Raw genomic sequence first — 12,195 nt, 5'->3', positions numbered from 1 at the left:
TTTTTGTGTGGGGTGTGCTTTCCGAGCGTAACGGCTAAGGTAAGAATTCACAGATCTCACAAAGGGCCCAGAAAGAAGCAAGCCTTTATCCTTGCAGACCGTACAGAATCAAGTGCCAAAAGAACCGTTTACATGGAAGAGTAAAAGCATACAATCTGCCGAGTGCAGCATCGCTTCCGTCACTGGAAGGATGCCTTTCCCAGTACCATGGATTCCTCCAGTTCCCGCAGCACTGGGCTTACAGGATTCTACTGCAGGAAAAATTGTCACTTAAAGACTAGTATCCAGTGTCTCAGTCAGGAAAACACTTCGGATGACATGGATGAGTAGTGGAAGACAGCCTGAAGCAAAAGCTGCTCAGACCCACTGTATCTGATATGGCTGTAACACTCACTAGCCAAGAGCATCTTGCTTTTACAGTAAACTGCACTGAGAATGGCTCTCACCTAAAAGAAGCCTATTTGCTGCATTCTTCAGTTCAGAGCTTCTCTTTTCCAGCAGTGTCCAAGATCCTTTTACCTGTCCCTGTCCTCCTAAATACCTTGTTCAAACATATACCCAGCTGGATCCCTTTTGCTCACTGCAACTTGATATTCTAAACGGGACAGTCTGTGCCTGCACATCAGTCCGTTAGGTGTGACCAGTCCGTTCAACTCTTCAAAAGTAAGTGTCATTCCTTCTGAAGTTTTTTACCATGCAAGTACTTCAGGAAGGCAGCTGCAGCTGGCATCAGACTGCAACTACAGCTTTTTGAATGACTTCTTCCATGCGCTGGTACCAAGGCTGAATCTTGGTGTGAACCATCATGTCGTCAAAGGCTTCCAGCCCCTCCATGACTCGGAGGACCCCATACACTGCCTGTGCCAGAGGAGAAAGATTAGAACACTGAAAGAGTCAGCGGTGGAGAACAGCTTACAGTACCACTAAGTGTCTTAACAGCCTAGCCAGTAAGGGTCTTTCCCTGTCCTACCATCTTCTACACCACTCTGATTAGCAAGGAAGACTGAATGGCAGAAAGGTAGTTAAGAATACAGATGTTTCTCCATGCGGTACCAGTAAGGAAAGATCGGGATCTACATGCAGCTATGGAGCAAAAGTTAATCCCATCTCTGCATCAAGCCCTGGTGTGAAATGCTTCACTTCCACTCCAAGGAGAACTGCTAGTGCAGGGGATGAATCCTGCTCCACCCTGCACTGCTGCCTGCAAAGGGAACCCCAGCAGTGTGGAATGCAATAAAACCTCTGCAGGTGTGAGGCTTTATTCACCAGCATTCATGAGCCACGGCAGTGTCCTGGCTTGTAACCTGCTTTTACCATGCTTCCACATGACCAGTAACATCCACCTGCAGGTTCCATCTTAGGAAACGTTTCTCTGGAGGAAAACAACAAATACAGTCCCATGGAACGTAAGTCCCCTTCATGTGGGAACTGTATTATCACACAAAGGACACTGCCAGCGTATCTCATGTAACCCACCTTCTCTGCCTGTATTTATATGAATCGTTTCACGCAGACAAGCAACTGTGTAATTTGTAATACACCTCACAATAACTGCAGGAATTAACCCCTTACCAAGTCAGCAAGGTTCGGCTGGTTTCCACCCATGAAGAGTCGATGTTTGCCAACAGCTGTTACCCACTCATTAACTGCTTCATACAAGTCTTCTCGGACATTATCTTGAAGGTGATGTCTGGATAAAGAGAAGAAGTAGTTTGAAGACACTAGTTTGTTTCTTTCTTTAACCTTTTATCATCTCTAGTCTTGAGGGCTGGCCTTTGCCTGGGAATTAGGAAGGTATTTAAGAGTGAAGAGGGCAACTAGTGATTGAATAATAGATGAGTAGAGGGGTTGGGTACCTCCAGTTAAAGAAGTACAGCTCTTACATTGGATTAGTTTGGTTTAAAACACTGAAGTTCTGCCCTTTGACATCTGGTGTTCACAGCTAAGGAGGTCAAGGAGCTATTCCTCTTGTGTGCTTGGTGGTACCAACCTTTTCTTCAGCCTCTTGCTAACGAAGAACATGGCAACAGCCCCCATGTACTTAGCAAAGAAACCTTCCACAGTGCCAAACTTCCCCTCACGGACAATGTAATCAAAAGATGCCAAGGCTTCCCTGGGGGTACGGTAAACATTGGGGGAGATGAGGTGAACAAGCCAATCGTCTGCCCATTTTCTCCACTTCATTTCTTCCCTGCAAGCATTCAAAAGAGACTTTTCAGTGCATGAAGAGCAGATTGCAGGGCTACAGGAGGCAGGCAGAATCACAGGGGCATTAGCCAGAGGTTCTGCCAAGGACGTGTCAAAAACCCCTGCCCAGCCTTGTGCTCTGGTGACCCCTCTGAAATGCACTCAGAGTAAGACAGAGCACTTGCTTCTCCTCCCAGTGTAACAACTAAAGCAGAAAGGGAAACGCACTCCATAGCACTCCTCCGTGACATGAAGGAAAGGCCAGGAAAGGAACTGGAGGCAACCAAAGATGAGCATATCCATGACGGTGGTAACTAGGCTAACAGCATTGTTTCAAATTATGTAAGACATACAGCAACACCACTCTAACTACTGAGGTTTTAAACACTAAGGGGGGTGTGACAGGATTTCTCAGCAGCAGTGGGATTTTATATTTACACCATCCCTGAGTACATCTGGAGGAGGCTGTGACACTACTTGGAGAGCCCAGAAACTTGAGAGGACTTACACTCTCACTTCTTTGACAGGATAGACTCGCTTTGTCTCCTTCTCATCCAGCATGAGCCAGTATTTATTCCCATACTCAAATACCTCCTTGCCTTGCTCAGTCACAGTTTTCATAGGAGGATAAAAGGACACGATCTCTTCTAAGCTATTTCTCCTGTGGACAGAAACACAGTTAGCACCTGATCTGGCTGCTACAAAAAATGAGCAAGAGCAAAGGACAGACTGAAAGATACACACTTCAAAATGTATTATTCTAAAGACAAGTGCACAAGGTTCCAAATTCTATTTGAAATAAGTTTTGAAAAGAGACTGGAACAACTACTTGCAAATAACTATTACTAGCATCTGTGTCAGAACAGACATTTTTGCAGGCATAAAACTACCTACCATTCTGAAGTGCTTTGTAGCACGGACCTAAAACACACGCCACAGGCACAGCCATTTCATTTCATTCTAGATGTTTAACTGGCTAAATGTAAGCTTATTTCCAGGACTAACATTAGTCAATGTTTAAGTAGGTTTTGTGCAAAGAGAATCTCCCAGGTGAAAAAAGAGTAGTTCTGAAAGGTAAAAACTTTGCTTTACTGCACATACATCATAATATATATAGGCACCATCCACACCACCACAGCCAGGGTCAGGTCTGCTGGGCCAAACACCCAGAGCTTCAGAGACCAAGGTCAGCAAGATACTTATGACCAGCTCTGAGAGTCTTCTCAATCTCTAGTTCGCTAGGGCCATTCACATTCAACTCTTCTCCCATCATCCCGTTTTCTTACTTGGAAATGAGATACGTCTTTATTGCACTGATGATCACCGAAGAGTCATTCAATTGCTGAAAAACATAATTAAACCAAACTTTTAAAAGAAGTTGGTGAAATGGGAAAGGAAATTCTTCAAAACCTTTTCCCCTGCATGCTGAGGCTCTAAGTTAGTACTGCAGTCCCTTTTCCCCCCTGATGCATTTCCACAGGAGCCCCCGCACATGTAAAGACAGCCCTACATTCAGATCTTTTCAGTGACTGTTTCACAATATCACTTAAAATTTGTCTTTCACTCTGACAACAGAGGACGTAAGGGTCAGGAACACATGCAATACTAGAGGAGTTTGGATTGAGGCTCTTGGCAGCAAAGGAGAAAAGCAACATTAACATTAAAAAAAAAGCCAGGTGAATCTTCAGTATTCTTGAGATCTCATTCTTTTCCCACAAGATATAAGCAGTTCCCATTACCACTGGTACAAACGATATGTCCTGCATAAGGGCTGATAGAAGCTAGATAATCACTACACAAACAACACTCTTTACAAGAAAGGCCAACAAAATACTCTAATAAGGCCAAGGCATAGGAAACCATGAAGCAAGAAAAAAAAATCTCAGGCTCTCAAGAGAATAAAAGGTGATCTAAAGATTACACTGCATGTGATAAACCACAGAGACGTGCCAGAGACAAAGCCTCCAAACCACTGCTTGTGGGGAAATCAAGCTTTCAACACAGTGAGACTTACCAGAGGGCTTCCAGCATTGGCTAGCAGGATAGGCACCTTTCTGTAAGAAGAGAATTTGATCTCTTTTCTCATTATCGGGTTCACTTCCACAATTTCATAGGGCAATCCATGATAATCAAGAAAAGCTCGGACTTTGCTGCAGAAAGGACACGTTTTATACTGGTAGAGTGTGAGCTGCAGGCTCCCTGCAGGCAGCTGGAGAAGGAAGAGACCAGAAGCTTCCATTTTCTACTGAAAATACAAATATTACCTTCCTTCTACCCTTACTTTTGTCATGAAGTCACAGTCATTGACATTCAGTTTCAACATTTGATCATCAAAATATCTTGGCTAACATATGCTTTCTTCAATTGGCATCACAAATATTCACCTTCCATTGGGACAAAATACCTGTTTTTCTAAACATCTATTTAATCTGCTGGAAACTCCAATGCACAACCAGAAAAAAGTAAATTAAATCCAGACAGTTTACCCCTCTAAACACAATTCTGAAACTAAAGACAAACAGAAACCTATTTTAATCATTTTTAAATCAAAACCAAAATAGCCTTTAAATCCAATTTCCAACCCCAATAACCTCTGTTGAGGCCACTGGGTGGGGAAAGCAGAAAGCAAGCTTGCTGTTGATTTTAGGCATGTGTCTGCCCCAGTTCAGATTCCTGGGATTAACCAACCTGTGCTCAACTGAGACAAGGCAGGGAGAAGCCGGGGCAGCACAGTGAGGCATCAGGTGAGGGGAGCTTCCCAACATCGCTATACTTCAGCGATCTGACAGGCCATGCCAATCATTAGTCATACATTGTAAAAACAAATGCAGTCATCTCACTTTGCTTCTCATTTGCAATTTATTGGGTTACACAACCCTCCGTGGGTGCTGGGAAAAAGCAACAGCAGACAATGTTACTTCACATCCCCAACAAACTCTCACTTTCCGACAGACATTCCTTACAGCTCCTCAAGCAGAATGCTGCCGGCGCCTCCTTTACACAATTTTAAGCGGTTTCTTCACTGAAACCGGAGGGAAAACAGCCGCTTAGTCCGCAGAGCCGGAAGAAACCGCTCCGTGACCTCCCGCAAGCGCTGTCTCCAGGGGCTCACGGCCGCAGCCGGGCCCGGGCCTTGCCAGGGCTCGGGAAGAGCAGGCGGGGATGGGGGCGGCAGGAGCCGCGGGGGGCGGCGGGGAGGGAAGGAGAGCAGCCCGCGGGCGGGGGGGGAAGCCACCTCGGGCGGCGAGCGGGGCCCGGCAGCGCGTTACCTCAGCGGCCGAGTGCTCCCGCAGGCGGTGCCGCCCTGCCAGGTAAAGGCCGGCGCCGCCGCCCAGCGCGAAGGCAGCGCCCAGCAGCAGGCGGCCGCCAGCAGCAGCACCGCCGCCGCCGCCGCCGCCTCCTCCTCCTCCTCCTCCTCCTCCTGTCCCAGCACCGAAGGCTCGGCCCGGGGCCCGCAGCCACCAGGGCGGCAGCAGCGCGGCGGCCCGCCAGACCCTGCCGGCGGCAGCCATCTTCCCGGCACGGCGCGGGCGGGCGCCCGGGCGGGGCTTAAGGGGCCGCCCCGCCCCTCTGCGCCTCCCCCGCCCCCGAAATGGCGGCGCCGCGCTGAGGTAAAAAACCTCACACCGATATTAAACTACGCGAGGCGGGGGTGGCTGGCTGCAGAGAGCCACAGCGAGCGCGGCCCCGCGCTCTCACAGTAATTATAAAACCTGGTTTCGCTGAGAAAACGCCAGAGCGTAAAGTGGAAATAAAATGATCAGTCCTCTTAGAGTGCATCTGGCCCGGTGGGGGCTACTGCTTCTGACCAGCACATACCCACAGTGTGAGCGCAAACCTTTGCGCTGAAAAACGTCATCGTTTTCATTAAAGTGTGATTACATCTGTTCATCACACTAATGTTCAATTCTCCTACTTGGGGCACAACATGGGCCCAACTCGGCAGCACACAGCAGGGTTACCCCACAGAAGAAGAGCTGGCTGCGATGTTAAATGAGGACATAACCTTTTATTTCTTCTTTGCCCCAAATACCCACTTAATAATGGAGTCCTCCAACCCGGTTTATCTCAAGAGTACTGCTCGGATTAATGTTCTAATTGCAAGTTATTTTCATCCCAGTGACATCTCTCCCAGGGATGAAAAAAACCACACAGCGACTCAGGCGTGCGAGGCAGGGCCAATACTGGGCCAAAGACAAGGAAGGGCAAAGTGAATTGTGCTCGTTCCTTCAGGCAAGAGGAGGTCTGAAGGTGACCCGAGGGTGGTTCAAGCTGCTCAGCGGAGGAAGCAGGGCCGGTGATGCGGATGCATTTTGGGGTTCAACAGCAAAGCCCTCGCCACTGCGGCCTCAGCACCCGCGGGACGGTCCGGGGGCTCCTCACGGGCAGCAGAGCTGGCCCCTTCACTAGATCATAAGCTGTGCGGGGACAGAAGCGCTGGGTGCCGATGGCGACCCCTCAGGACAACTTCACTTCGTGCCCCAATGCATGAAGCGCCGGTGGGTGCTGTGGAAACACACAAGAAATGGGGAACGCGGAGCTGCTCTCCCGCGCCGCGCCGCCCCGCTGCCGAACGTCTCCCGCCCGCGCCCCGCCCGCCGCGCGCCCTGCGCGTTAACCACAGGCTTTACCCCCGCGCCCGGCCGGCCGGCCTGCGTGACGCGCGCGGCGCCGAGCTTCCCCATTGGCTGGCGGCCCCGCGGGCGCAGTGACGCACCGGCCGGGCGGTGCCGACGGGGGCCGCGGGGTCGCGCGGGGCGGCGGGATGTCGGGGCCCAACGGGGAGCCGCACGTGCCGGTGGGCGGCGCCGGCGGCGGCGAGGACGACGACGACGACGGGGACAGCTTCGGGGAGGAAGGTGCGTGGGGGCGGCCCGGGGTAGTGTCGCCTGCCCGGCTGCCACCCCCGGTGGGCCCGGTGGCCTGGCCCGGCCCCTGGGCCGCGGGTCCGCTGGCGCGGGTGGCAGGGCCCAGATGTGCCCAGATGTTTTGCTGGGAAGGGGGTGTCCGGCGGGTGTGCCCGCTGGGCGATGGTGGGAGGCGAGGGGCTGCGAAGCAGGTGGGTTTGGAAACCCAGTGGGGCTGGGATGGTTCCTGCGCAGCCATGGGCCACTGAGTTTCTGCACACTGCCTTGGGGATTTTTTTTTTTTTCAATTTTGAAAAGATTATTATGTGCTTTTGCTGGTGTACGGGTGTGGGACTCCGTACCAAGGAGAAAGAGGATGTTCAGATTTTGAAACCACAGGACAAATCATGCGGGCAGATCTGGGAGTAGTCACGGGTGGAAAAGTGAATTTAATGCAATTAGCTTGGCAAATTCCATTTTTGGGCCTTTCTACAGCACTTAGGTATGACAGTTCTGATACTGGCCTGTCCAGTTAGAAGAAGCCAATGGAGGAAGTGAGACAACGGCCGAGCTGTAATGTGTATGTACAGGTCACTCTTAAAACTGAAAGTCTTTCCAAGGGTAAGCACTTTGCTACTCTTGAAAATGGTGAAGAGTTGGGTTATGCTGTTTCCCAAAACACCATTCTGTTTCCAGATGTGACCCACGCAGGTGAATCTCGTAGTTGTGGCTGTGATCCACCTGCAGTGACAGGAGGGTCATTTCTGCCCTGGAACACCCCAAAAGTGTTCACTGCTTTGCATCATCACAGTGATTTGTGTTTCAGATTTTCTGAAGATTTAAGAGACACATTGCATGTGACAGAGAAAGTCACTAAATCTGATCTACATCGAGTCTGCATTAAGTTGTTCTGCTTGTAAGTTGCTGGGGCTTTGTGTGCAGTAGCTGGTCATAAAAGTCTGTAGCTATTTCCTGGTCTCGTGGAGCTGAAGCTGTGGATCACTTCCTTGATCTCAAATAGGAAACCTTTTTTTTGGCAACCGTTCTTGTAAGAATGCAGAGCAGTGAATGGGATTGCCCATACTCCTGGTCAACATTTACATCAGGGTTACTTTTCCACAAAACCACACCAAGCTTGCAACTAACAGAAGACAAATAAAATGTTTTTACAGATTATTTTAAAATGGTTAAAGTTTTTTCACTTCCCAAAGCTGCACAGCTTCTATAGCTTGGGGCATTGAGAACAGTTAGGCTCCTGCTGTGATTACAGACTTCTTGTCAAGTTGATACCACTTGTCAGAAGTAGTTACCATAGCTGCTTGGCATCTGCTCACTGTTTCACTGGAACTTGGTGCATCAAATACTAGGCTGAAGTAAAGAGCTCTAACTCACAGACCTTCTCACATACCTTGAAAGAGGGTTTGAAAAATACTGATAATTACCCCCTTTTTGAAAAGAATGTGTTTGTGGGATTGCTTTTTAAATGCAAGGATGTCAGCAGTGCTCTTGCTCACAGTGCTACCTCTGCATATGCCTGCAAGGCCCAGCTTTTATAAACAAGCTTAAGTGCTATGTATGCAATTCTCCAAAGAATTAAAGGCTGCAACACTGCTCTGATTGACTCCAAAGTAGTATAAAAAGAGGACAAATTTTTTATAATGAAACTTCTCCTTAGCTATTAATAATGAAAATGACTGCAATATTTAAATATTGACAGTTCTTTTAAAGCTGCTGGTAGTGGCAGCACCTGGGCTTGGTGTGCTGGGGCACCAGGGCATCATCCTGCCTACGGAAGCATCAAGGGGTAGCTGAGAGGGGCAAAGTTGGGCTTGTGAGGCTGGGGGATTTGAGCACGGCTGGACCCTCATCCTCCTCGCTTTCTCCGTGTTCTCCGTTAGCTCAGAGCAGCGCTCCAGCCAGGCATGGTGTGCGTCACGCTTGGCTCCAACGCTCCCCCAGCTGCTCGGAGGAGCTGGGTGGAGAGGAGCCAGCCCCAGCCGGTGAGGTGTGGGCTTGTCCCACCCACGCAGGCATCTCTCCCTGTCCTGCAGCCTGTGATCCTCACAAACATCAGCCCGCAGGTCACAGCTCCCTGACTGCCTCCCTGCAGTCGCTCAGCCTGTGCGGCTTCAGAAAGGAACATGGGACTGGCTCTGCCTGGGGTCTCCCATAACCCCCAAGGTTCCTGAGTAACTCGTCAGCAGAGGTTTATCTTATCTGGTTTTTCAGTTAGTTTTTTTGTTATTCTTCAGGATTGTGTGAGTATTGCATGGAGCAATCCAAAAGCACGTTTCATCGGAGTAGCACAGCTATCTGACTGGATAGACTGGCTCTTAGGAAGGATTTCTTTGCAGAAGGGGTTGTTGGCCGTTGGAATGGGCTGCCCAGGGCAGGGGGGGAGTCCCCATCCCTGGAGTGGTTTAACAGGTTGACCCAGCGCTGAGGGATCTGTGGGAGTTGAGAACGGTCCGTGTGAGGTTAATGGTTGGACTGGAGGAGCTTCAAGGTCTTTTCCAACCTTGATGATTCTGTGATCTTCATCTGATGAACGGTGCTAATACACATCCCTGTGAAATGCCACTGTACTGAGGCTAACACTTCTGCACTGAGACAAATGCTGTGAATAAGAGACTGTACTTAGGGAACCAACTGTCAGGATCATCCCAAATGAGTTTGGTTTTAATCTGAAGTACCAAAGCCTTAACGGTGCATGAAAATCCTTCGGTTGAACTTGATGCCCCACACTTACGTCCCTTTGGAAATAATGATGCCAGTACCAGCACCCTTGGGCTCATCCCTGCTCCTGCCACAGCAACGGCTGTGCTGTTCTGGCAGTCTGACCCCAGCCAGGCCCTTGCGAAGCACATCCCAGCCTGGGAGCCTTACGCAAGTAATTCACAGAATGCAAACACTTTGGCACGCTGCCAGAATGCCTGCACTCTTGTCAGGAAAGATGAGCCCTAAGGCAGCTAAAAAGGCTGACTTGTCCTTGGGATTTATTTGGTACTGCTGCAGTGTGGATCGCTGTGCTCTAGCACTCAGCCTGTGGTCAGTTGTTTATGTATGAGATCAAAGGCTGTCAGATAACACCGACAGCGGGTTTGTACTGCCCAGGTAACTTGCCTTAGATCTTGTTACCAGTCCTCCAGCTTCCCATTGGTCTTGTTTGATCCTGAACACAACATACACAGGATTCAGTTGCATTTTACTTCACCCACCCAGTGGCAGATAATCACAGAATACCAGGTTGAAAAGGACTGTCGGGGAAGGCAGCTGGTCTGCCAACAACCTGATTGAAGAGGAGTTTGACCTTGACAAGATTCTGGTGTACCCTTGAGAAAAGGAAGCTTTGCTTCAAGCAAATAACTTTCAAGGAGCTGCAGACTACACAGCAGGATGAAGTAAGCAGGGAGAAAACTGATAAAGGTTATCCAATGAGAATGTTAAAGACAAATTTTTGACCAATTATATTGTGACACTCTGGCACCTGAAATATATAAAAATGGATGCTTTTAGTAATAAAAAAACTAGCCGCTTATTCACCCATGTGAGCGTGTGTGTGGCTTTGTCCGTCTCTACAGCGACAAGGGACCACAAGGATCATCTGGTCCAACCTTTCTTGGCAAAAGCACAGCCAAATGCTGTGGGCATGTTTTGCAAGAGCTCTCACTGCCTTCACTGACTGCAGTGACAATGTACTTCACATTGTTCAGTCTCTCATTTCCCTTCCTTTTAGAATACGCAGCAATAAACTCCATGCTGGACCAGATCAGCTCCTGCCTGGATCACCTGGAGGAGAAGAATGATTATTTACATGCCTGCTTGAAAGAACTGCTGGAGTCCAACCGCCAGACCCGCCTGGAGTTCCAGCAGCAGAGCGAGCAGCAGAACACAGAAGCTGACGTGCAGGGATCACAGCCTCCCGGCTAGCGTGCTGGCCGCAAGCTCTCAGTTAGTGTTGCTAAGAGGACATTTACTGGTCACTGATTTAATGTAAAACTTGAATAGACGAGGTACCTCGTGCCTGTTACTTGTTCCTTCCTGTGGTTGTGTCCTGCCATTCACCTCCGTGTTCTGTTTTTCTTTAGCTGTGTGATAGGTGCAGAAGCACACAGGTGGATGTAGGAGAGCTCGTTCTTTTTGCTCCCCAACACGAGCCTGGCACTGACACTTGGTTAAAGCTGGCTGTAGGAAACCTGATGCCATGCAGGTTGTTTGCGAGTAGGCCCTCTTCGCAAAGAGGAAAAATGATCTCTGCTCTTTTGCACTGTTAAATCCAAGCAAGGAGTGTTATGGCTGTAGCCTTTCCCCTCAAAAAGCACATAGGCAGAGGCTGTCCTGGCTCCAGGCTTGTCCCTAAGAGTAATGCCAGTGACAGACTTGCAGAGGGAAGCCCTAGGCCAGCTCCTGCCTTGAAACTACAGCTTCCCATTACTCATGTTAGCTGCGACATACGACATATTGGCAGATGGTCCCAGATCACTGGACACTACTGTCCCCTTCCAAGCAGATAAGACAAGCTACCAGGGTGACAGTTTTGGAAACTGCCTAACTCCTTAAGCTGACATTAAGAACTCGGGCGTTAGAGGGGGGCGGAGCAGCCTGGTTAGCCCCCACCCCAGATCAGCTATCCAGAGCAGGGACAGGCCTGCCTGCTGTGGGCTGAGAGCAGAGTCCTCCCTGCACATTTTGACAAGAGTACGCCTGAGCATTCCAGCCTGAAACTTCGTGATCTTGTCAGGAAGGCCTGGGGCCAGCATGGTGAAGCAAGTCTTACTGTTCTATAGAGTTAAAGGAGTTTTTCTGAAAGTTAAAGAAGTTATTTATAAGAAATCTGTTTTATTAAAATCAGTTTGAAACAAAATTTGTTCCTGAGAGTGTCCACTATGAGAACAGACTGTATTAAGCCTTGTAGTATCAACAAAGGACCAAGATGTACATTCTTGCCTAGCTTAGGACACAGTGCTTGTCCAGGAGTGTGCATCTTTGAAAGGAAACTGTTCTGAGGAGCAAAGTTGGGCACAGAGTCTCCCAAGAGATAAACTTTTCCTCTGCCTGGATAGGAAATGAGAGGAACTACAAAGAATTCTTAGTGAGAAATAAATCTGTGTGCATCTACTTCATGAACTCTGTTCCCGGTGGAAATCACATTACCATTTTT

The 12,195-nt window shown here is 49.1% G+C and overlaps 2 protein-coding genes across 6 annotated transcripts; one reads left to right on the top strand and one right to left on the bottom strand.

Annotated features, from left to right (window-relative positions):
- Window positions 1–67: 67 nt before the first annotated feature.
- On the bottom strand, window positions 68–5,712 carry PTGES2 (prostaglandin E synthase 2). 5 transcript variants are annotated; one of them, XM_074890906.1, is made up of 7 exons: window positions 5,457–5,712; window positions 4,202–4,396; window positions 3,474–3,529; window positions 2,696–2,848; window positions 1,991–2,191; window positions 1,573–1,690; window positions 68–858 (listed from the first exon to the last, which is right to left on the bottom strand). In XM_074890906.1, exons 1-7 carry the CDS (start codon window positions 5,697–5,699, stop codon window positions 730–732), a joined length of 1,095 nt encoding a protein of 364 aa, XP_074747007.1. In that variant the 5' UTR covers window positions 5,700–5,712; the 3' UTR covers window positions 68–729. The 5 variants fall into 5 exon arrangements, 4 of the variants coding, with proteins under 4 accessions (XP_074747007.1, XP_074747009.1, XP_074747008.1 ...); XM_074890908.1 differs by lacking the exon at window positions 5,457–5,712 and adding an exon at window positions 4,876–5,376; XM_074890907.1 differs by lacking the exon at window positions 1,991–2,191.
- A 1,173-nt stretch (window positions 5,713–6,885) lies between these two features.
- Window positions 6,886–11,898, top strand: BBLN (bublin coiled coil protein). The gene is made up of 2 exons (XM_074891010.1): window positions 6,886–7,046; window positions 10,771–11,898. The coding sequence occupies exons 1-2, from the start codon at window positions 6,953–6,955 to the stop codon at window positions 10,962–10,964; spliced, it is 288 nt and encodes a 95-aa protein (XP_074747111.1). The 5' UTR covers window positions 6,886–6,952; the 3' UTR covers window positions 10,965–11,898.
- The last annotated feature ends 297 nt before the right edge of the window (window positions 11,899–12,195 follow it).

Source organism: Strix uralensis, chromosome 21, assembly GCF_047716275.1.
Source record: "Strix uralensis isolate ZFMK-TIS-50842 chromosome 21, bStrUra1, whole genome shotgun sequence".
Classification (NCBI taxonomy): Eukaryota; Metazoa; Chordata; class Aves; order Strigiformes; family Strigidae; genus Strix; species Strix uralensis.
Note: the sequence above shows the minus strand (reverse complement) of the source record. Positions and strands in the feature narration are given on the sequence as shown.